Genomic DNA, 25,654 nt, shown 5'->3' with positions numbered 1-25,654 from the left:
GGAGGGAGGCGCTTGCGGGGGCGGTCCCGCCGCGCCTCGCCCGCGCCCCCCGCAGGCCAAGCCGGGCAGAGGCTGCCGGGCTCCTTCCCAGCCTTTTCCCTCCTGCAGCGGGGAGACCCCCCGAATACGCGGGGAAGCTCTCCAAAACATCTGGGCTCCCGGCAGGCCAAGGAGAGGATGCTGGGAGTTGGAGTCCAGGCGCTTCGGGATAGGATTGGGGGGGGGGGGGGGGGAGAGACGCCGAGCCTTCTGCTGCAGAGATAGCAATAGCAGTTAGACTTATATACCGCTTCATAGGGCTTTCAGCCCTCTCTAAGCGGTTTACAGAGCCAGCATATCGCCCCCAACAATCCGATAGATAGATAGATAGAGTGATAGATAGCAATAGCAATAGCAGTTAGACTTATATACCACTTCATAGGGCTTTCAGTCCTCTCTAAGCGGTTTACAGAGTCAGCGTATCGCCCCCACAGTCTGGGTCCTCATTTCACCCACCTTGGAAGGATGGAAGGCTGAGTCAACCCTGAGCCGGTGAGATTAGAACCGCTGAACTGCAGATAGCAGTCAGCTGAAGTGGCCTGCAGTACTGCACCCTAACCACTGCGCCAGACACTCCAGCCCTGCTAGAAGAAGGAATGGCGGGGGGGGGGGGAAGACTGGGGGTGTCTTGAGCGCCCCAGCCGAACCTCCACCTGCCCTCTCGATCGCGCCGCCTCGTTAAATGACCCCACCCTGAGGGAGGCCAAACACCTGGAACAAGCCGAGCCGGGCGCATCCCTTGTAGGGGTCCCAGGGAAGCCTCCTTGGGGGGGGTCAGCGAGGAGCCCCGGCGCTCCCCGGACAGTCTGCACCCTCAAGGGACTGTTTGCAGGACTTCAGAGCTCTAGGAAGAACCAATCTCCCCAAAGCCCCATTTCCCCCCTTTAAATCAGGGCTATCCCACCACGGCTGCTTTAAGACCCCAGCTATACTGGCTGGGGAATTCTGGGAGTTGAAGTCCAGCACAGCTGGGACACCCCTGCTCTAACCTCCAGCTGCTATTTTGGAAATCTCCGTATGGTCCTTCTTTCTCCTCTCCCCACTTCTGCTCTTGAGATTTCAGGGGTCACCAAGTGTTTGGATCTCAGGGAACCACTGAGTTCATAATTTTAAATCCCACAGATCACCAATATTTACTTTAAAAAAAAAAGATAGTATTTAGTGCAATATAAAAAATGCAAATAATTTTTTCTGCGCGCCGCCAAAATTTTCTCAACAGACCCCACCGGTTGGTGACAAAATGCACTAGGCAACTTTTTAAAAGTCCAAGCTTTGCGAATGTCCGTTTAAAGCAGGGGGGTGTCCAAACTTGGGAACTTTTTTAAGACTTGTGGACTTCAACTCCCAGCATTCCCCAGTTGAAGTCCTCGAGCCTTAAAAAGTTCCAAAGTTTGGACACCCCCTGCTTTAAAGTGTGCAAACGCTGAACCGCACCACCCTTCTAATGCTGTGTTTAGGACAGTGTTTCTCAACCTTGTCAACTTGAAGATGTCTGGACTTCAACTCCCAGAATTCCCCAGCCAGCAAATGCTGGCTGGGGAATTCTGGGAGTTGAAGTCCAGACATCTTCAAGTTGACAAGGTTGAGAAACAATGTCCTAGACACTTCCCCACCTTCAAGTTGACAAGGTTGAGAAACACTGATTTAGGCTGCAGAGAACAGGACTTCAACTGCACCAAGCCAGCCTCGACTTCAGGCAGCTGTCCCAGATTGAGACCCCCAACATCTGTCCGTTCCCCCCCCCCGACCTCCAACGCTTAAAAGACCCTTTAAACGTTGCGTTGTGGATCACGGCTAACCTCTTAGCATTAAAAGCAAAAACCCCTGAAGACCATGAAACCTTCAGAGAGAGACGAACGCTTCCCGGTCCGAAAGAAACAAAAAAAGGCACAGAAAAAGTTGGTTATAAAGAAACTTGAGGTTTTTTGTTTTTTTTTTATAAATTATAAACCCATTCAGTTTATACAGCAAATTGTTAATAAGCAGTTTTTATCCTTTTAGGTTTCTGTTGGTGGTTGAGGTGTTATACATTAAGTCACAAATTAAAAAAAATACAGCAAATCAAAACAAGCGCCCCCAGCGATTAGAAATCGGCAGCCGGATACCTCTCTCCTTTTATAGCTCAAAAAGAGGGAAAACAAACCCCCGTGATTCAATTATCAGAATTTCAAATATAAATTCAATTTCTAAATAGTAAGAAAATGATTTAAATAAAAAAAAAAAACGATAAAACCCTAAACTTCCAAAGCTGGAAGGGTGATGAACACAGTTGCACGGATGTCCTTCTTCCTCGAAAGGAGTTTACAGAAAATACAACCCAAAGGTTTTCACTCCTAGAAGTTGCCACAGAAGGACCCCTGAGTCAAGCATTATTCTCAAGCTTTTAGCTCTTTTTAAATATCCCCCCCCCCCCAATTACATTGACCCACTTCCACAAGCCTTGGACAAAATCATCCAAAGTCACAAATTCGGAAATTCCACACATTTTGTGCAAAAGGGAAAAACCACCAGCACTTTTTGTTTCTCTGCAACAAAAGGAAATCCTAAGAAAACAAAGGTCTGGTTAAAAGGTTTTAACAATTGAAACACACACACACAAGTAATTTGTGTAACTCTTTTGAGATTATGGCATCCCCTACTACTTGATCAAACCAGGAAAGCTTGGGAAACGTCGTTTAAAAAGGCGATCTCAAGAGTGAAGGATTTCTTAGAGGATGGCATGAACAGTCAATATTCTTTGGAATACTTTTCGGGTGGAAAAAAAAATGGTTTGGGGAGGGAAAAAAACTTAAAAACCCAAGAATCGTGAGCTGCTCTGAAGGCTTTCACAAGGCTATTTTAGCCACCATTACGTTTTCAAAACGGGCATTTTGAACCAAGCTGCCTACCAGAAAAAACTATATGCAGAACTGACGGTGGAGATTCCCATCCTTCCTTAAACCATCCTTTAAAAATCTTTTTAAGTTGCTTCTCAACAGGAGCTCCGAAACATCTTTCTAGAAATTATTGCATTGGAAAAAATAGTGCTTCTACATATTTCTTCCGCCCTTCTTTTTCCCCGAGACGATATAACAAGCCTGCAGGAGTCATGTTTTTGTACAGAAATCACCTTTGCTGCGTGGTATCTCTTGGCAGGATACGTCCACAGCAGGTTCAGGTAAAGCTCCGTATTTCTCACGGGGCAGGTAGGGCTGCCTCTAGAACAGGTGAGACCCTCTCTGGGGGGCAAGTGAGGGTGGGCATGGAGAAGACACCAACAAGCTGGATGTGCTGGCAGACAGCAATAAACCAGGCTGAACACCCACCAAAGCCGCTCCTTCGAAATCTGGATCCTGGCTAATGAGAAAGTAATCCATACGGTTGTGTTACTTACTTCGCTTACCTGACTGATGTTACCTGCTTATCTTCCTGGGCATAAAGCCTACATTCAAGAGGCTTCCTTCCTTTCCACCTGGCAATTGATCATTGTTTAGGAAGAAACAGGAACACATCCCCTGGTTTTTTAGTCCCCACTGATTTTTTTAAAAAAATACAATGATAACCAAGCAATCCTCTGAAGTAACTCAGAAAACAGCATCTTAATGATCTCACAGAAGAGTGAAACCTGCTAAGATGTGCACAGCCACAGGCCAATTTCTTGTCAGTAACCAAGACTGGCCGTGCAGGAGTGCAAGTCCTTTTTTTTTTCATCCAACAGCTCTGAATGTCAAAATGCTGGAAAAAAAAAACGTGGCTCAACAGGTATTTTGGAAGTCGCTCCCAAATTCTGTTCCGAATGCGAGGAGGGTGGGAGGATTTGAAAGCGGTTAAAGAGTTTCTTATCCTCCATTCTTGGGTCTCATCCAAAATCCACTTCGTACGCATCGGAAGGGATTCGGCAGGGCTTTGAAACGAAGAAAAATACGAAAAAAACTGGGGTTCAGCTCAACTAAGCCAGCCTGTTTTGACATGCAACTTTGAAAGTGGAAGAAACATCAAGGCACCACCGCACACAGCTTCACACTTTAAAATAACAACTGAGTCCCCTTCGGGGAAAAGGGCGGCATAGAAATATAAGAAATTCAATTCAATTAAGGTGTTGTTGTTGTTTTTTTGCTACCACTTACATCGATAATCTTCTACCTGATTGCTACAGAATTCTAGCTCCAGTTGCATTTCTAAACCCATTTTCTTGTAAACAACTGGAGGAGGAGGAGGAGGCTTTAACTGAGAGCACTGTTCTCCGACACCTACGAGAAAAGGAGGTTTGATGCTGGAACCGACGCTGGTCCTCTTTCCAACCAATTCGAACGGCTGAAAGGGAAGTTGCATACATAAAAAGGAGAATAAAAGATCCTATTGCAGCCTAGATCGTTCAACAGTCAGATTTGCTTGCCTGTGGCAGGAGGAGGAAGAGCCGAAGCAGTGCTTAGGACAGTGTTTCTCAACCTTGGCCTCTTGAAGATGTCCGGACTTCAACTCCCAGAATTCCCCAGCCAGCATTCGCTGGCTGGGGAATTCTGGGAGTTGAAGTCCGGACATCTTCAAGTGGCCAAGGTTGAGAAACACTGTCCTAACCACTGCTGGGGAATTCTGGGAGTTGAAGTCCGGACATCTTCAAGTGGCCAAGGTTGAGAAACACTGGCTTAGGAGGTCCACAGCTGACCTCAGACCTGGTCATTTGCTTCTCTACGGCAAAAACGTGCACGCAAAATGAAAAGGTTGCCTTGCTTGTGCGGAGAGGGGGGGGGATAGAAATTCCTTGGAAATATGTTTTACACTGGATTCCTATTGCTGCTTCTTAAGAGTTGGGAGTTTCTGAAGAACTCCCCCTCTCCCAGGCAAGGGGGGGGGGCGCAACAGGTGAGTCCGGGGGGGTGGGTGTTCCAGGATCTCTAAGCAATCTGCTTATGAACTTGTATAAAAAGTGGTCTGACCCTGTCCGTGGAGGGTCCCTGTTTCCATTCTTTTAATGTACAATAATTTAATCGGCTTGAATATATCTTTTTTTAATACATAAAAAAAAGTTTGTGATCCAAAGTCCTTCATGCATTTATGAGGAAGTTCCAGATTTTAACACAGAAGGGATGTTAGATGTTGCTCACTGGAGGCCAACGCCTTCCCTCTGGCTTTCCGCCCCAAGGAGGCAGCGGCTCATCAAACCTTGAGGCTTTTTATTGAATCGAGTCTCTTTTTCAGCAGCTCCCCAATTTCTTGAACCGCGTGCTGGTAACTACTCTGGACTTTCCCTAGCGCAGTCTTTGTAAACTTCTTCTCTTCCTGGGTGAAAGAAAAAGGCAGGTTAAGACAATCAGAACTGGGGAGTTCTGGTATTCATGGTATTGGACCTGGAGAGACCGCCTGCTGCCAATCACCTCCACTAGACCGATCAGATCCCACAGATTAGGCCTCCTCCGAATTCCATCCGCTGGCCAATGCCGACTGGCGACTACCCGGAGGAGAGCCTTCTCTGTGGCTGCTCCGACCCTCTGGAGATTCGGACCCTCACCACCCTCCAGGCCTTCCGCAAAGCCCTTAAAACCTGGCTGTTCTGACAGGCCTGGGGCTGATGAACTTTTGTCCCCCCTCGAATGGTATGGTTGTTGTGTGCTTTTAATTGTGGTATTGTTCTGTTCGTCTTTTTTATTCCTTATTTGTACCCCCCACCCCTTGACTTGGGTTGTGAGCCGCCCTGAGTCCCCTTTGGGGAAAAGGGGGGCATAGAAATATAATCAATTCAATTCAACCCGATCGGACGGACTCGTGACTTATTCCAAGTAATGATAAATTTACATTACAGCTCCTTTTGAGTTTCTAAGAAGAGATGCTGGCAAACGAAGAAAACAGCTTAAGGGTGCACGGAGTTGGACCAGCCGAAGTATTTGAGCTAGTCGTCTTCTAGGACAGTGTTTCTCAACCTTGGCGACTTTAAGTCCTATGGACTTCAACTCCCAGAATCCCCCAGCATAGCATAGCTGGCTGGGGAATTCTGGGAGTTGAAGTCCACAGGAAAGTCGCCAAGGTTGAGAAACACTGTTCTAGGAACTTCAGACCGGCATGCCAGTTGCGAGTTTCTCCACGTACAAGAAACATTTTGAGCAAAAAGGCAGGGTTGAGAAATGAACAGAAGGAACAAGACAAATTCCGGCTCCAAGAGAGCGGAGAGCACTCCTTTAAAAGCTGCGTGCTATTTCTTACCTGCAAGAGTGAGTTATTGTCTATGTACAGCTCTTCAAGTTTAAGTGCAGTTAAATTAATTTCAAGCCCTTTGAGGTGATCTATCACGTTGGAAGTGAGCGTCTGGAGTCCAGAGACGTAATCTTGGAAGCTGGTGAAGACTGGAGGCTACAGAGATGGGCGAGAGGGGGGAAATGTAAAAGGCCATCCTTGGCCTGTCCTCCGTTGTTTAATGAACCATATAAAGGAGTTGCTCTCAATAATCAGGAATCAGGAGTCAAGCTGCGGCTTTGGGGGGGAGAGGGAGGAAGAGGAAGAAGAAAGGGCATCATAGCCTGGCCTACCATGGCCACACTGCTCTCTTTTTTCTTCTTTTTCTTCTTCTGCAGGCTTGACTTCCAGGGCCGGAGGACGGCATCTGAGTAACTGCAGACCCACAAGACGATAGAGATGGTCTGCGGGGAGAAGCAGGGTGGGGGAGGTGCTTTAGGGCAGTGTTTCTCAACCTTGTCACCTTGAAGATGTCTGGACTTCAACTGCCAGAATTCCCCAGCCAGCATTCGCTGGCTGGGGAATTCTGGGAGTTGGAAGTCCAGACATCTTCAAGTTGACAAGGTTGAGAAACACTGCTTTAGGGGCATGGCTGCCTTTTGCAGTCAAGGCAGGCCGGGTGGCTCCGACCGCCCACACTCACCCTCCACAAAGAAGACCAGGTTTTCTAAAATATGTGGATGGGTTTTGAAGCTGCCCTCCCGGATTTCCAACAAATCACCTTTGCATTTATTGACCTGATCTTAAGGAAAGAAGGAGGGAGAGAAATAGGGGAGAAAAACGGCTTGTGAATATTTTAAGTCTTTTGCAAAGCCACACAGACACCCATCCCTTCTCTTTGCACCCCAAAGCAAGCCCACAAGTAAGGAAGCAGGTCTGAAGCAAGTCAGAATTCTTGGGGGCTTATTGGCAAAGCGGGCATACCTGTTAGTTGCTCCAGTAATGATTTGAAACAGTTTCCTATCCGCTCTTGAATCGCCGTGGAATCTTCTGCAAATAAATAAGGGATCCAATCGTTTATCCAATCGGAAGAGGCTTATCGTTAAATACACAGATGAAGGCGGGGGGGGGGGAGCAAAAGGAAAATGCAACTGTGGCACAACTCCGTTGTAAAAGTTGTGGGACTTCAACTCCCAGAATTCCCCAGCCAGCCAGCCAGGTTAAAGTTGCCAAAGGTTGGCTACTATGGGGACTAATCCTTATTTCCCACTCTCTCCCTTCAGCCCCAAATTGAAGGAAGTTGGAGGGCTTACCTAAGCCATTGGTATCTAATTCATAAATTTCACTAACTAGATAAAACAAGCTGATTTGGGACTGGCAGCTCCCACTGTCAAAGAAGCTGGCCATCCGTGAAGGAGGGGGCCGAGGACCGGATACTGTGGAAAGGAAAACACGGCACGTCACATACTTCCCACACAAACAAAAAAGACAATCTTATTTGTGATCTAACCCAATTCGTGTTATTGCAATCGGTCTATTTAAATAAAAATCAGCATTCTTTCCCTGACTTATACCTGAATATTTTTCTGTAGGAGCCACTTCCCAGATCTCACTGTATCGTCCAGCTGCCGCAGGAGAGTCCGGACGGTGTCGATCTTGGAGGAAACGCCATTCTCGGTGGTTTTTTTCCGAGTTCTTTGGCTGGCTGCTGTGGCCAAGAGCTGGCAGCCCGCTTATTAACCGTAATGTCAGCGACCGAATCCGCAACCAGGTAGTCTCTTCCTCCAAGGAGTATTTTCTGTGCTCTTCTGAAATATTCCTGAGAGAGAAACGGAAAGAGGGAGAATTTAGATCCGGAAACCTATAGGCACAAAGCTGCCTTTTTTTTTTTTTTAATCCCTATCTCCAGAAACTTGGAAGTCTAACTCAGCAACATTTGTGAAGGGAGGGGTCGTCCCTTCCATCCACAAACTACAGTAAAGCCTTATTTTAACAGTTCCTGTCTGTTAAAATCTGGGGGAGGAAAATTAAATCGAATCCAATTGGATGTAATGTATACCATTTGCATTCTTGCGTCTGTCAATTCTTTTGGGTCATTATGCAAATGATCCAGAGCAGACTTTATCTGGACTGTTCTGGAAATAGCAATAGCAGTTAGACTTATATACCGCTTCATAGGGCTTTCAGCCCTCTCTAAGCGGTCTACAGAGTCAGCATATCGCCCCCAACAACAATCCGGGTCCTCATTTCACCCACCTTGGAAGAATGGAAGGCTGAGTCAACCTTGAGCCGGTGAGATTAGAACAGCCGAACTGCAGAACTGCAGTCAACTGAAGTAGCCTGCAGTGTTGCATTTAACCACTGCGCCACCTCGGCTCTTACACCCTAATAGGTTCCTGGGTGAAATCTGAAGTAAACAACTGCCTTCTGAATGAGGCTCTGGAGCTTATACTTAACTGGATCTATTATAATCCAGGGTGATCTATTTATTCCAGGTGGCAGAATAAAAACCAACATACTGCCCCTGGATATATTCCCGTCTCCCTTCAGATCATATAAAACTTCTACCGTCCCACGTAAACTTTTCTGCTTACTTCTCTTTCGGGTCCCAGTTGAATAGGACGGTGAGGTCTCTGTTATCCCGCAGGTCTTTCCAGGGAATGTCGTCCTCTTCCAGACTTAGGCCCATGGATTTAATACTTTCTTCCAAACTTGTTGATCTGGTTCATGAGGAACCGAACAGAAATATGCTGGGTTAGGCACTTACAAGGGTTGGCTCAGCTTTGTTCAGGGTTTTGGGGTTTTGTTTTCAATGGGGCCACTGAAAGTCCCCCAACTGCAAGGGAAAACACGTCAGGTGACGGGTTCTGTTTTCATCAAAAGCTTTGCTCTCTCTGCCAATACGCCACACACGCCCGGTGAGGCATGCAGAACAGGTCAGAGGACCATTTTCAGGGTGCTGCCGGCTCCCTAGATAGAGAAAGGGAACCCTGCTTGGCCTTGACTCAAAGGTTATTAAATAGCAATAGCGGTAGACTTATCTACCGCTTCATAGGGCTTTCAGGCCTCTCTAAGCGGTTTACAGAGAGTCAGCATATTGCCCCCAACAATCTGGGTCCTCATTTTACCCACCTTGGAAGGATGGAAGGCTGAGTCAACCCTGAGCCGGTGGGATTTGAACCGCTGTCCTGCTGATCTAGCAGTAGCCTGCAGTGCTGCATTTAACCACTGCGCCACCTTCCTAGCGCTGCTAGGAATCCTCCTCCCGTTTTTACGCAGCGTCTATCGCTGCTACTCACACCCGACCCCAGTTTCCCAGGAAAAGCCCCGGCGGCGGTTCAGATGTTTCTCTGGACTCACATATTGGCTTCCAGGAGGAGATCTAGCAACATCCGTTCTGTGCGGACTTGTGCAAAATGAAGGGAGGCGTTCAGCCTGTTCCGGAAAGCAATGAACTCTGGGATCTTCTCAAACGCACCGTATTTATAGGCCTGGATGATGTATTCTGAGGTCTGCAAAGACAACGCAGGAGGGCCTCAAGGCTCGAGGACAGCCCAAGGGGGGTGATTTCTGTATAATGTCTGACTAGTGGGGGGGGGTGTGTGTTCAAAAGGCTCGTCCCAATCCTCGCGGGAGGGGAGGCAACACTTGTGCAGCCTTCACTCTTGAGACTTGCACAAACTTTCACGAGTTTGGGTTTAGGTTCAGCCTTGGAAGCTGCTTTCACGAGCAATTGTGGGGAAGGGGGGAGGAGGAAGGAAGCACTGCTACCGTCACTGAATTTAATCAACCTCGTGGGGGCTGACAGAAGAGCAGCTGAGGAGGGAAGTCTGGCCAAGGGCTTGGAGGTTCAGAAATCATTGGTTAACTCATGCCGATATCGACCCAACCCAAGTCCATTCCTCCTCCCCCTCCTTTCTGCTTCTCCTACCGGGCTCTGAGTATCTACGGGAGGCCGGGCAAAGGGAGAGGGACGGTGGGAAGAGCTGGCTCTGCTTCGAAGGGCTTTGCACACGGTCTCTGAAGAGGAGGAGGAGAAGTGGAGCTTCCTCTCCTGTTCCCACACTTACATCTTTCTGGTTGGAGTGGAAAAACCTGAGGGCAAAGTTGCAGGATTGAGAGGCAGCAGCATAGTGGCCAAAAGCTGTGGCAAGCGGGTCAGCAGGTATCTGCAATGCAGAAGGCACAAACCAACACATCGACAAACGATACTCACAAAGCATGAAAAAAACCGGCTCAGCTTTCCCAGCTGAGTGAGTTTAGCTTTGGGTACTTCCCATTATTACCCCAAGGGAAACCCAGGCCACTGCTGTTGTTGGTTCTGGGGGGTGGGGTGGGTGGGGGGGAATGCCCTGCAATTGGTATGCCAAGAGAGCTGGTACATTTCAACGGCTCTCTGACTCCGTTTTATGCCTGACCAAAATTTTCCTTTTGACTGAAGAAGTTACGAATCGTCTCGGTTTAATAAACTTTGGTCCAGTTGCCAAAATGGACCCTTTTTTAAAGATACTTTTTGCCTGGATGATGAAGTCTTTATTTATATCTAGAAACACTCAAGGAAGGAGCTAAAATCGGAGGTTGCTCCAGGAACGTCATAAAAGTCCATCCTGCAAATGGCACAGAGGCCCCTCTCCTTGCCCCAAGACACACACTCCCCAGGACCCTTTCCCAACCTCTGGCGAATGGAGGAGAGGCCAAGCAGATGGCCCCCCTTCCCTGCCCAAGACAGCAGCTCCACAAAGGCCCCCCCACCCCCAGGAAGAGAGGCCAGTTACCCACCCAATGGTATCGTGCTGAATGTGCTTGGCATCCAGGCTAGAGTAGAGCTCCACCACCGGCTCAAAGGCCCCCAGCATGCAGTAGATTCGGATGAGCAGCAGTTTGGGCTGGGCGTTGGAGGCTGGCGGTCAGGCCTTCCTCCAGCAGAGTCAAGCACTGCCAGACGGCCGATTCCTCACCTGGAGGGGGAGAAAGAAAGAGGGCAAAAACATAGGTGTGAAGCCGCACGCGAGGCGAGAAGGCAAGGAAGGGGCTCTGGAGGTACGTGAAGCGAACTCGTCTGTCGGGACAAATTTGCCTCGTCCCCCTTCAAAGCTGCAGCGCGTTCATAACGGGGGAAGAAATGCCAAGATCCAGCGTGTAAAGGAGACCCCCAAACTTCGATCCTTCTGCTGCTTTAGCAGGTAACAGGTTCAACCTAGTCTCACGTGAAGAACAGAACGTTTTTCTAACTTTCCCATGCCACGCATCACCGTAGAAACTTCTTGACCCACCGACTTTTATTGCTGTTAATAAACGAAGCAAGGCATGGCCCTCCCCCTTCCAAGGTCGTTTCTGATCACAGACAGGTGTCGCAATGACATACCTGCTTCCAGCCAGAGGTCAAGCAGCAAATGGACAGCAAAGCAAGCAGTAGTAATCTGAAAACTGTAGCTCCGTTTTCAAACAGGATTTTCCTGGGGGGGGGGGGAAGAGAGGGGGGGAGGATAAAGCCAGAAAACAGAACATTTTTCTCTACATGGGGCAGCCCTTGAAGAGTATTCGGAGACTTCAACTCGTCCAGAATGCAGCTGCGCGAGCGATTGTGGGTGCATCCTCCGCGAGCTGCACTGGTTACCGATCAGTCTCTGGATACGCTTCAAAGTGCTAGTCGTAACTTATAAAGCCCTTCATGGTATTGGACCTGGGTACTTGAGAGACCGCCTGCTGCCAATTACCTCCCAAAGACCCATTAGATCTCACAGGGTTGGCCTCCTCCGGGTGCCATCTACCAGCCAATGCCACCTGGCTATTACCCGGGGGAGGGCCTTCTCTGTGGCAGCTCCGGCCCTCTGGAACGAACTCCCCGCAGGGATTCGGACCCTCACCTCTCTCCAGGCCTTCCGAAAAGCTGTCAAAACCTGGCTGTGCCGGCAGGCCTGGGGGTGATGAGTTCCCTCCCCTCTCGACATGTATGGTTGTGCGACTGTTACCTATTTTATTATTTGTATTTCATTTTTATGTTCCCCTTTTCCTCCATTTGACTTGTTCGCCGCCCTGAGTCCTCCCGGAGAAGGGCGGCATATAAATAATAAAAATTCCATTCTATTCTATTTTACGCTTTCAAACATGAGCTAGTTTGATGAAATGCTATTTAACATTTCTTGCAGGTTTTTACTTAAAATGCTAAATTTCTAATTCTCCAAAGTCGACCAGATTTAACCAGCAGGGCTAAAGAACTCGCCAAGGGGCTCAGTGATGCTCCAGGCCTCCTCAGACGAAGGTTTAAACCCGACCGGCGAAAGCAGGTGGGCGAGGACAGACTCCGCGAATGGCCAAGAGGCCCCGACGGTCTCCTCACCAAAATCCAATCCGTGCCGATAACGCAGCATCAAGTCCTGGACGGCTGCCAGTTTCTGAGCCGTCTCGTCCATGGTGTGGAAGAGTCCGAGCAACCGCGTCAACTGCATCACGCACAGGTGTTGTTGCAAAGCTTTGATATTAGCTGGGAGAGCAAGCCTGCCTTCCGCCGGGACAGAAAGCGGGATGACCCCCAATAACTGGTTGATGAACTGCCAAGAAAAAGGAGAGGGACCCCGTCAAACACGGCCGGTCGGGAGTTCCAGGCTGCAGGAGGCGGGAGTTGCCAGCGAGGAGGGCTACCTTCGTGTATTGCGTTGGCGGGAGGAGGTCGACGAACACCTTGAGGTCCGTAAAGCAGCAAGGTTTGTCCCCAAACATCTTGAAATACTGGAACATGAGTTCTTCCGGGTTGCCTGAGAAAGGAAGAACCGGCTACTGAGAAGTGGCTGAGTCAGGTTTTGGATTGTAAAAGTGTCCTAATATTCGTGAGCGTGGCACGACAAAACCGCGCTCCACTAAAGCGCGCCCGATTAAACCGCGTCGCTGACGTCATCAACAGGGCGACAACAGCCAGCGCCGAGAAAGAAGGGCGCTTTAAATAGCGCTTTGAAAGCAAGCCGATTCAACTTAAGGTAAGGGTTAGGCTTAGGGTTAGGTTAAGGGTTAGGTTTAGGGTTAGGTTTAGGGTTAGGTTTAGGGTTAGGTTAAGGGTTAGGTTTAGGGTTAGGTTTAGAGTTAGGTTAAGGCAGTGTTTCTCAACCTTGGCAGCTTGAAGATGTCCGGACTTCAACTCCCAGAATTCCCCAGCCAGCATTCGCTGGCTGGGGAATTCTGGGAGTTGAAGTCCAGACATCTTCAAGTTACCAAGGTTGAGAAACACTGGGTTAAGGGTTAGGGTTAGGTTTAGGGTTAGGTTAAAGGTTAGGTTTAGGATTAGGTTTAGGGGGGTTAGGTTTAGGGGTTAATTTTAGGTTTAGCGTTTACAGCGTGCTTCTGTCTCCGCGCTGTTGTCGCCCTGTGATGACGACAGCTACGCGGTTTAGTCGAGCGCGGTTTAGTCGAACGCGGTTTTGTGGTGGAACCATTCATGAGGTCTCTTGATATGGGAAATAGCCAGTAAAGGCCCAGAAAATCGCTCAGAAGTCGAGTTATTCACCAAATTGGCTGGGGGATTCTGGGACTTGAAGTCCACCCATCTTAAAAGTTGCCATGTTTGAAGAAGGCCGGTTTAGGATCTACCTACTGAAGGAACCCTTCCCTTGCAAAACCAACCAACCGCCTGAAAAAAAACAAAAATGGGCGGAGAGGGAGGACAACGCAAGCACCTTCACATACGTGGCATTAAAGGTACAGCCCAGGAACTCCCTCACCCTGGCTCAATTATTCCTCTCCTTAAAAAACAAACAGTCAAGCCACAGAAGCAAGCCGTGATTCATTCGGGTTTTATTCCCCTTTCGAGCACCGAGGAGCTGCACAGGGAATGCGATAGCACGCCTTGCCCCACTGCTGCAACTCAGCCTTTACATGTTTATCCACCTCCAGGAAAACTCCCAAGGTTTACAACAGCCTCCCCAGTGAACGGTGGATGCCTGCAATTCTTGTGCAGGGTTTACATCAGCTGCTGCAATCCCCTGACCCCCCGTCTCCCCCCCCTTGCGCCCCCCCCCACCCCCAAGAGGCTCGTTCCGGCATCCCTGCAGCCGCGCCCTTACCCAGTTTCTGTTCTTCAGGGCAGCCTCTGTGCCGCAGACGGCTGATCAGCTCCAGCTGGGCCAGGTATGGTCCCCGAAGCGGGCGGGCGCTGTTGGATTCGTGGATCAGCCTCTGTTCTATGAAGGCGACTGCCTGCTCTGTGCTGTGATGGACGTCTCCTTCCAGAGAGCTGAGCACAAGGAGGGCCGTGAGATTCAGCACCTCCGCTCCATTTCTCACCCCCCCCCCCAAATCTCCTGCCATGCATTAGTTCCAGGGATGAATTTGTTTCCTCCTTTCCCTTTATATTGAAGATTCCCAGCCTCTCAAAGCCCCCCCACAAGAGGAGAGTACTCACTGCTCTCCTTCAGCTGGGGGCGTCCAAGCCATGCCGATCAGTTGAAAGAGGGAATCGAAGTAGATCATGTAGAACTGCCAGTCATCTGGGCTAAAACAGGAAAAAGCCAAGGAAAGAAAGAAAAAAAAAAGCTGAAGGGCAGTGGAGGACCCCTCCTCTCTAGCTGTCTCTTTTGGGAGCAATCAGGGAAGGAAATCGAAACCGTTCCCTGAAAGGGAGACAAAAGTGTTCTCCCCACCTTCAATTGGCCATGGAGAACGCAGCGTTACGGCTCGTCTGAACGTCACAAAAATAAAAATGTGCGGATTAATGATGCGTGCAGATGAGGCGAAGGAAAGTTAGGGAAAAGGTTGGTTGTGAACAAGGCCCTGGATTGGGTGGCGGTTCAAAGAACAAGAAAGGTGAAGCTAAGCAGTTCTGGATAATAAAAACGGACGCCTCCACGTGGAATTGAAAAGGGGGGGGGGAAATGTCCCAAGTGAAGAGCAAAAAGGAAAAATTCCTCTTGGGGGGCCATCTAATGTTTTTACTAGCCTGGCAAACATCACAGCAGCCCAAAGGATGCCAAGGGGCTGCCCAAGGGAGGGCCCAGAGGCCAAGCCGACATGTCCTTCTTACTTTTTCAGTAGAAGTTTTCTGGAGAGCGCGTTGCATTCTGGCCATTTTCCCAGCTTCCTGTACATCTCCATGCACTTGTTTTCTCTGCTCTGGAGCGCGCTGGTTAACTTGTCTAAATATAATACACACACAGACACACACACCCCAAAATGAAAATTCACATTAAGGAACATGTCGATTTCAGAAACAAAATCCCCTTTCATCCCGCAAAAATTGGACCGTAGGGAAAGTTCATTGGGGTTTAATTTCAAAACCGCCTTGTATTATATAACCAGAGATGCAAAATATCTGGCACAGAGAGGAGACACGTTTGTAGATGAGGCCATGATAAAAGCACATCGCTTTGCAAATCGAGGCTGAACACTGAACTGCAGGCAACCCTTTGTGTGTGTCAGATTACATCTCTTTCACAAAGGCACCGGAAAATCTTACCTCCCAATTTTCCTCTCACAACATCCAGAGCTTCTTGGTATTTTTCCAAGCGTTCTAGGATCATGTAGTAAAGTTCCACCTAGTGAAGAGCAAGAGGAAGAGATAAGTCAAGAGGAGAGAGAGAATAACCTGCCACCATTAACTCCACTAATTTATCTTTAAGAAGCGGAGAGATATTTCTTGGACTAATAAATTGTGCCATAAACCGAAATCATTTTATGGCCACAGATGTTGAGCTTAAATAGATAGATAGATAAATAGATAGATAGATATTTTATTTGTATGCCGCCCTTTTCCCTGGGGGGACTCAGGGCGGCTCACAGTTCAGGGGGAGGGAGGACAAACCATGTTAAACACATAAAACAATACATCGTTAAAAGCACAACATTCATACAATTCGGGTGGGGTCAATATCTTTAACCCCAGGCCTGTCGGGACAGCCAGGTTTTAAGGGCTGTGCGGAAGGTCTGGAGGGTGGTGAGGGTACGAATCTCCACGGGGAGATCGTTCCATTGGGTCGGGGCTACCACCGAGAAGGCCCTCCTCCTAGAATTGGGGGGAAAAAAGTCTTACTTCTGCTTCAGCTTCGATTTTATCTTCTTTCACCATTTTTTCTACCATCCTTTCAGCTAGGGGTAAAAACATGGTTTTTGAGAGCTTTTCATCCTGCGCAGATATTGACTGCAAGAAAAAAACACATAGAACTGCCATATAGAGAACCAGCCCGCCGTCTGGCTAACATAAACACCCTAAGTTTTCTCTAGAGGAGCCAAAGCAAGCAAGGCGAATCGCACCCCTCTTTCCAATTCACCACAGGCCCAATGCAAAACATTAGTTTCGGGTGAAACCCCCCGACCCAATGAGAAGAATGATCAGACAACCGGCTGCGGTTTTATGCTCATTATTCCAGAAGAGCAGTGACAGGCACACCAGATAGATCCACTGAGGCTGAGCAGCAACTTGGTAAGAAGAAATGGGCCACCCTGTGTATGGCAGTGCACATGGCCATTCGGCTGTCCTGACTGCTTCACGTGACAGCCAATTGTCAGATTTCACCCCTTTCTCAAAGGATTCCTTGTAAATCCTCAACTAACATATGAATCTCAAACTCCAGTTCCAGAATTCAGATGTTCAATGGGAGGGAGGGAGAGAGAGGAAAGCGTAATGAAGTTTCTTTTTCCCTTTTCTTCACCCCAGAACGGGCTGCAGGTAGCACTCACCATCTCTGCTTCTGTATGACTCAAGTGAGAATTTAGGAGTCTGCAGAAGAACCCTTGCATTTCCCAGTAGAGAAATGTTATCATTTCACAGCATGCTCTCATCTAATTTGTTGATCAAATTGCACTGTGAAGACAAGATTTAACGTAGCCCACTCTTAACCTACAGCCCTAACCACGTGATCCCTGTAAATCTGGAAGACACCAAGTTAAGAAAGGCTGTGCCGCTGTATTACAGCCTGTGCTTGCGACATATAGAATCTATGTCTCCCTAGCATTTCCCCATATTTCAATTGGAAAGTGAACCAATTCCAAAGACAATTTACTCTCCCCCTGAAAGGTGGCACCTACCTGCATTATTAAACTCATCACGGACCAAAAATAGTATGGGTTTTTAGGGACAATCTTGTAAAGGGCCATTCCAGCCTGGAAAAGAAGAAGACACAAATCCAGATGACAGAGACGGTCACAAAAGCTAGAATGGCCTCCAAGGAGAGCCTTTGCACAGTTCCAAAGCGTTTGCTGACAGGAAGGGAAGGAATGACAAGAGGCTCCCTTCTGTTAATGTTCTGGACTGGAGGATCGCAATTTAGATGGGCAGGAGCTGTCACCACCACCCTCTTCTGTCTTTCTCCGGCCTGGCCCTAACTGCCACTTTAGGCATTTGCTTTGAGAGGGAACAGGAAACAGCAACCAAAACTCTCCCGTAACCTGACACTCCCTGATGTCAAATAAATTCCCTTCCAAAGGTCTGCTCAGCAATTCCCTCCGGCTGAAAGAGGTGAAATTTGGCATTTCTTGGGTGACATATGAAAAAGAAGCCGGGGTCTCCTTGGAGGAAGAAACATGCCTATGATGCGGGCAAGTACCTGCTGCATCTTCTTATATTCTCCGACTCTCGCGTAAGCCATGAAGAGATGGGAATGGTATTCCTCACTGCTGGGAACTTTCTTCACAGCCGCCTCGTAGAGTTTCGTGACCAGCTCGGCTGAAAGCAAATATTCTAAGCATTAAAAGTAGGCAGGTGAAGACTTAAGAGCCCCTCCCTTACTGGAACAGGGCTGAAAGATTCGGCACCTTGAGACATTCTCTTCTTGGGGAGGGGGGGGGGCACCGGGGCGTGGCATCCGTGACCCCCAACCACCCTCCCGGAGGACTGCAATACCTACTCTCAGCTGGCAGTTTGAAGGATCGTGTTTAACCACACTTTAATTCCCCAGAATATTTTGGAGCCATAAAATGGTTCCCTGGCCTAGACGTTTGGCATTATGATTAATATTAGAGCCGAGGTGGCGCAGTGGTTAAATGCAGCACTGCAGGCTACTTCAGCTGACTGCAGTTCGGCGGTTCAAATCTCACCGGCTCAGGGTTGACTCAGCCTTCCATCCTTCCGAGGTGGGTGAAATGAGGACCCAGATTGTTGGGGGCAATATGCTGACTCTCTGTAAACCGCTTAGAGAGGGCTGAAAGCTCTATGAAGCGCTATATAAGTCTAACTGCTAATATTAGGAAATCCTGCCACAAGCGAGCAAAACAACTTAATTCAGAAATTGTTTCTGCTTGCAAATATTCAAATATTTCTTTTCAAATATTTCTTTGAACGAAGAGTTATTACTAAAATCTTGGCAAAACAGGATCTGTGGTGATTTCTGAGACGACCCTTTCTTCAATACATGGAAGAAGAGCCGATGAGATGCGTGTGGATCAGAACACAGAGACAGAGTGCTTTGAAATGGAAATAAAAAACCCCGCAGGGCTCAGGGCAGCTGGGAAACGTACGCCGGTGCATTTCTCGATACAGGATTGTCAACGCCTGCAAGGAATTGTCATCGGTGGGTTCAAGGCCTGCTACTTCTTGGGCCAAAGTAAACGCTTCCTCTTGCCTCCCAGTTCTTTGCAGGCCAATTGCTTTCAGAACCTGCATCCAGATGAGAGAACATTTTAAGAGGTAACTGTCAGTGGGGAGGATGCTCATGAAAAATCCCATCTCGAGAATAATCAGCAAAGAAGGTTCGAGGTTCATTTTATTTATATTCTTATTCATTTATAAGAAATGGTCTGGTGGGTCAAACGTTAAATCTCAGAAGCTGGACACCAACTCCGATTTGCCTTAGGATGCTAAGCCATGCGGAGGAGGACAAATACGTTGAAGAAGAATTACTTTGGCAAACCAGAGCTTATGACCAACATCACCGGAGAGGGGGGGAAAACAGGAGCAACAAAGGCAATGTTGCAGAGGGGGAAAAAACTGCCCCACAAAGGAGGACTTCAAAGCTTTAAAGTCTGCAGCCCTGGCTGCCCCACCCAGCCCAACCCTTTCTAGGGAGGTGGCAGACAGAAAGCAGACTCTGGCCCTTGCTTATTCAAGATTTAAGACAAAGACAACTCAACGAAATAAACTCACGGTGAGCTCACCTTAGCACAGTGAAGATCTCTGTGTTTTTTTAGCAGTTTGTCTGCCTGCTGGATTGCCATTTTATTATTGCCGTTATCAAGATAATCTAAAGAAAAGAAGGGAGAGGGAATTACCACAGGCTGTAAAGTTGAGAATCAGCTCTCCCCCCCCCACATGGCAAGGGTTTCCAGGTTAGCTGGACTACAATTCCCATCCCTGTTGTAATGGGCAAAGTAACCGCAATGGGCTCCCTCTAATACATCAGTAGGGCATCTTTCTGAGAACAGCTTATTCTCCGTGGAGAAGTTTTCTCGTTTGGATTAGAAGAGAGTGGCAGCTCTTGGTTTCTGGTGAAAAATGAGTGACTTCCTCTAATATTTGGCGACTCTTCGGTGGTTGCTTAACATGAGGGTCAACATCTTTAAACCGAACTCATTCTTTCACAAGCCACAGTTAGAAGGTGTTTAATGTCCAGCTTCCAATGTGACTTGCTGGAAGAGAACTCCTAGTTATGAGGGGTCCTTGATGCTCTGTTGAGCATGGCTGATTTCTCCTTTATTGATAACTTCTCATCAATCTATCATACTGAACAAACCCACGGGAGAAGCTCCTATGGATTAACCAATCTTGCTGGTAAGAGGAACCAAGAAGGCCTTTTTTCATGACCTAGCACAGTGTTTTTCAACCTTTTTTGTGCAAAGGCACACTTTTTTCATGAAAAAAATCACGAGGCACACCACCATTAGAAAATGTTAAAAAATTTTAACTCTGTGCCTATATTGACTATATATAAAGTAATTCTCCCACGGCACACCTTACACTATGTCACGGCACACTAGTGTGCCACGGCACAGTGGTTGAAAAACACTGACCTAGCATGAAGCATAAACAATATGAATCCCATCTATGACAGATGCAAAAAGAGATTCTTAATAAGGGAACTTTGTGGATATTTTGTCACCATATCAAAGGAGCAGAGAATTAAAAAGACGTGAGTCAGCCACAACAAATTACTTCAAAACTGTGAATTCAAGCCCTTGATTATTAAGTATGATTCCCAGACTGGATTTGAGAAAGTCAACAAAGTTTAATGAAGCTTCTATACCACAAATTAAAACAAAAAGCAAACTAACGCCAAGGGAAAAACGCTTAGCTCTCATTAAAGAAGGTATTAAATGAGATGAAATCAGAACTTGCCTGGACATTACATTAAATGTAAATGTAGTTATATCAAAAAAACATGTGTTTTCATGACACGTACCAATTAACACTAACATTGTTTTGAAATATTATTCAAAATACTACTAAATTGCTTCCAATCTCTTTCAGCATTGTCTTTCAATACAGAATTTGTCCAACACTGTGGTGTTCATATCTCCAATTTAGAAACGTATCTGATACGTACATATGATGTTACGCATTTTAAAAAATGGCTGAGAAACCTACTTTCCCATTAGAGAGACTGACTGCTCGAAGATTATTTTTCGGAAGCACAGGCAGTTTTTTCAAATGTAACATTAAGCAGCTCTGACCTAATTCTTGTGGAAAAGAACCGAGTAGAGACAAAACTCTGAAAATACAGACTTTCAGGAGAAACGCAGAAACAGCCAGGATAGCTGGGCCTGTAAATATGTACCTTGAAAGTTTGCATTATCAGAAAAAAAAATCCCAGATCTGCCCCAAAGCAATGCTTCTCACCCCCTCCCAACTAGCCTTTTTTTGTAACTGACAAGTTAGGCAACACTGATTTTAGGCTAGCCTCTCTCTTTGTTGAGCCTCTCCTGCCAATACTACCTTTTATCTCATTCATCGATCGATGCAAAACTGTAAATCACCCTGTCCATTTTTAGTCAATACAAAGATAGAAAAGTGGCATTGTGCAATACTGTACAAAGCCACTTTCTTAAGCAAGAAAAGTCATGTACTGGGGAGAGACAAATTAACCTGACCGCTGCCTCTGAATGAAAGAAACCACTCCTCATGAGCTTTCGGCTTACTGGGAAAAGCAGCGACAGAGGCTCGCGCAACAGAAGTGAAATATGAAGCAATCAAGTCAAACAGCGTGAGGGATATACATAACCTAAAGCAAAATAATAATTAATACTTGGACTGGATTGGAAGATCACACGTGTAAGAAAAGAGGCCTTCAGGAGGCATGGTGAAAGGACAGCTCAGGCATCTCACCAAACTATCCCTGATCAAGAGATAGATCAGAAATCTTGTATTTATAGGTCAGTCTTTAAAATCAGTTCTTTGGGAAAGGCGCTTAGGAGAACCAGGCACCAAATTACGTGTCTTCTAGAGCCGTGTTTCTCAACCTTGGCAACTTGAAGATGTCTGGACTTCAACTCCCAGAATTCCCCAGCAGTGGTTAGGACAGTGTTTCTCAACCTTGTCAACTTGAAGATGTCCGGACTTCAACTCCCAGAATTCCCCAGCCAGCATTCGCTGGCTGGGGAATTCTGGGAGTTGAAGTCCAGACATCTTCAAGTTGCCAAGGGTGAGAAACACTGTTCTAGAGAGCCTGAATTGCTTTCACTCTTCCGTTTCTTGTGGAGCAAAATAAACACATATTTAAAAAATACTTTCCACCTTGTATTTACTTCTTTGTCACCATCTAACTTATAAAGTTATGTTCTAAAGCTATCTAACCCCCAGGGTGCTCACAATCAAAGAGGAAGTCCTGCAAGGAGCTAAACTTCAAACCAATTCCTGTTTCTGCAAATTTAATATAAGTTCCCGGAGGTCCCTATTTCAATTTCTGTAGGACTCCTTCATCAATGATTTTCTGGGGGGTGCCTTTTCCCCTCCCCACTCCAACTCCAACAACTCTGTACTTGGCCAGCAACCCCTGAAAAATGTGGGAAGGATGTGTGTGTGTGTGTGTGTGTGTACATATACATAAACATGCCTATAAAAAAAAGAGAAGGCAAACATTTTACGGTGGTATCAGACTCCTTCTTTCTAAATCATAGCTGGCTGAAAAGGTACAATAAACCACATTCTTTGGAGAGCGGCTACAAAACTGTGGAAAAGCAAAAAAAAAACAAAAACACACCTTTAAGCACGCTGCATATTAATAGGAGTAAAATCAGCACTTTTGGTAGCCTGGGCTCAGAAGGAGCCTTTGCACCCCCTACTTCATGAGGACATGAGGTCCATCACAAAAAGAGAGGGGGGGGGTCTGCTCCCCAAAGGCTTGGAATAGATAGATAGATAAGTAGGTAGATAGAATGGATAGATAGATAGATAGATGATATGTAGATTATATAATGTGTGTATGTGTGTTGCATTTGACACTAAATACATATACATACATACATACACACACAATTATAGATAGATAGATAAATAGATAAGTAGGTAGATAGAATGGATAGATAGATGATATATAGGTAGATAGATGATATATATATATATGTGTGTGTGTGTTGCATTTGACACTAAATACATACATACATACATACATACATACATACCCAGACACACACACACAATTATAGATAGATAGATAAGTAGGTAGATAGATGATATATAGGTATATAGGTATATAGGTATATAGGTATATATGTTGCATTTGACACTAAATACATACACACACACATACACAAACAATTTAGATAGATAGATAGATAGATAGATAGATAGATAGATAGATAGATAGATAGATAAGTAGGTAGATAGAATGGATAGATTATATATATATATATATGTTGCATTTGACACTAAATACATACATACATACATACATACATACATACATACATACATACATACATACATACCCAGACACACACACACAATTATAGATAGATAGATAAGTAGGTAGATAGATGATATATAGGTATATAGGTATATATGTTGCATTTGACACTAAATACATACACACACACATACACAAACAATTTAGATAGATAGATAGATAGATAGATAGATAGATAGATAGATAGATAGATAGATAGATAAGTAGGTAGATAGAATGGATAGATAGATTATATATATATATATATATATATATATATATATATATATATATATATATATATATATATATATATATATATATATATATATATATATATATATATATATGTTGCATTTGACACTAAATACATACATACACACACACAATATTTATATTACAATTATTTATAGAATTGTGTTGCTGGACCTTCAACCCTCTTCCGTTCTTTTTTTGGGGGGGGGGGATTTCTCCATGATTGTCCCAGGTAAAACTTTACCGAGCTTTCCAGGTTCTCCCCTCCACCCGAAATCTTTCCCAATAAAGACACTGGGGATTTTTGGGGGGAAGGGGGGTTTCCTCTCTCCTTCCCCTCCAAAATCAAGGCTTTTGCTCACCCCCGATTTAAGGCCACTGTGGGGGGTGGTGGAGGATGAGGTCTCCCCAAAGCCCTTTAAAGGCGCCTCCATCCCCCGCACTCGTGCAAAACAAAGCCCTTAAAAAGGGGGGCCCCCATCCCGCGGGGGTCGCAGGGGAGGAGACCCCTCTAGATGGCACCCCGATGCCCCCTCAACCTCTCCCTCAGGAAAGGCCCCCCCTCCCACCCCGAGAGAGGCCTGCTCTTCCTCCCCCCCCCCAGCACCCAGGGAGACCGGGGAGGGGGAGCGTCCCGGGAAAGGTCCCGGCTCCAGGCGCGGCCCTCGGAGAGGCGTCCACGGGGCCTTCCCCTCCTCTCCCCCCCCACCCTCGAGCAGGCCCGGCGTGAGGGGGAAAGGCGGGAAGAGCGCGCGCCTGGAGGGGCCTACCGTAGATGGGCCGCAGGCGCCGGTCGTTCGGGTCCTGCACATGGCCCCGCGCACCCGCCACCGCTGCCGCCGCCGCCGCCATGATGAGAGCGCAGAACCGCAGCGCGCAGCCGCCGCCGCCGCCACCGCCGGGCCTGCTCGCCTGCCTCTGCTCTCCCCTCTCTCCCCTCTCTCCCGCACGGACGCCTGGCGGGGCGGGCCGAGGGCGGGCGGGAGGCGGCGCGTCGCCAGGCGAAAAAGAGATGCAAAGCAGCCCGGCACAACGGCCCCGCGAGGTGGGCCTGCTCTGGCCCGCCAGCCTCGCGTAGTAGTCGCCCCCCCTCAGGCTTTTGCGGCCTTCGAGGCCTCCGTTGGAGTCTTTGGGGAGGAGGAGAAGGAATCCCCTCAGCTGTGGGTCGTTGAAGCCCCCAGACTCCGGGGAGGGGGTGGATCTCTTTTTTTGGGGGGGGGGATCCCCTCAGCTTTGATTACCGTAATATGATTAATGTTATTTATTAAAGTAACAGCCGTATCTATGAAAACCATCAATTCCCAAATTTGGATGGTGTGTGTGTGTGGGGGGGGGGATTTGTCCCCTCAACTCTGATTATTATAACTTAACAGACACCAATAAAGCCCACCGGCTCTTAAATTTGTGAGGCGTTCAACTTATTATTATTAAAATAATATCTATGAAAACCATCAATTCCCAAATTTGGATGGTGTGGGGGGGGGATTTGTCCCCTCAACTCTGATTAAAATTATAACTAACAATCACCAATAAAGCCCACCAGCTCTTAGATTTGATTGTGAGGCGTTCAACTTATTAATATTATTATTATTAAAGTAATAATATCTATGAAAACCATCAATTCCCAAATTTGGATGGTGTGGGGGGGGGGATTTGTCCCCTCAACTCTGATTATTATAACTTAACAGTCACCAATAAAGCCCACCGGCTCTTAAATTTGATTGTGAGGCGTCCAACTTATTATTATTATTAAAGTAATAATATTTATGAAAGCCATCAATTCCCAAATTTGGATGGTAAAATTTGTGTGTGGGGGGGGGATTCGTCCCCTCAACTCTGATTATTATAACTTAACAGTCACCAATAAAGCCCACCGGCTCTTAAATTTGATTGTGAGGCGTCCAACTTATTATTATTATTAAAGTAATAATATTTATAAAAGCCATCAATTCCCCCAATGTGGCTGTGAGGTAGGGGGGTTTGTCCCCTCAAAACTCTTTTGAGTATTATAATATTATAACTGTTCAACCAACAAGTGAAGGTCACCAACTCTTAAATTTGGGTCTGTGAGGAGTGATCCCTTCAACTTTGGATTATTATTATTAATAATATTATTATTAATATTCAACTAATAGCAATATTTACCAAATATTTACGGAGTCCTTCGGAATGGGGGGAGGCATATAAATTTTGATAATACATAAATTTTTGATAATAAATAATAAGCCACTAATTCCTAATTTGGAAATGTGAAGTGTTATCCATTCCGCTTTGACAATAATTACTATTATTTATGAAAGTTATTGATTTGAGGATGCATCTCCTCAGCTCTGGTTCTCCTTCCAATACTTAAAACCCAAAGGTTCTTAATTGAAGATCTGTCATACCCTCAACTCTGACTATTATTTATATCCAAA

At 46.6% G+C, this 25,654-nt stretch overlaps 1 protein-coding gene across 1 annotated transcript; it reads right to left on the bottom strand.

Moving 5' to 3' along the window:
* Positions 1 to 4,965: 4,965 nt before the first annotated feature.
* Positions 4,966 to 24,137, bottom strand: NAA25 (N-alpha-acetyltransferase 25, NatB auxiliary subunit). The gene is given in 29 exon segments (XM_087705448.1): positions 4,966 to 5,298; positions 6,217 to 6,363; positions 6,540 to 6,652; positions 6,893 to 6,988; positions 7,171 to 7,236; positions 7,500 to 7,610; positions 7,613 to 7,622; positions 7,761 to 7,871; positions 7,873 to 8,005; positions 8,781 to 8,906; positions 9,547 to 9,698; positions 10,257 to 10,339; positions 10,342 to 10,355; positions 10,966 to 11,085; positions 11,087 to 11,144; positions 11,552 to 11,588; positions 11,590 to 11,642; positions 12,527 to 12,737; positions 12,829 to 12,941; positions 14,241 to 14,410; positions 14,579 to 14,668; positions 15,197 to 15,308; positions 15,629 to 15,707; positions 16,202 to 16,309; positions 17,197 to 17,271; positions 17,715 to 17,833; positions 18,625 to 18,763; positions 19,261 to 19,346; positions 24,008 to 24,137. Coding segments are annotated over 29 exon segments (2,937 nt in total). The 5' UTR covers positions 24,090 to 24,137; the 3' UTR covers positions 4,966 to 5,175.
* Positions 24,138 to 25,654: the final 1,517 nt, after the last annotated feature.

Source organism: Thamnophis sirtalis, unplaced genomic scaffold (genome assembly GCF_051295495.1).
Source record: "Thamnophis sirtalis isolate CommonGarterSnake01/CBP01778 unplaced genomic scaffold, rThaSir2_p1.2 scaffold_2, whole genome shotgun sequence".
Lineage (NCBI taxonomy): Eukaryota > Metazoa > Chordata > Lepidosauria > Squamata > Natricidae > Thamnophis > Thamnophis sirtalis.
This window is presented reverse-complemented; position numbering and strand designations above follow the sequence as displayed.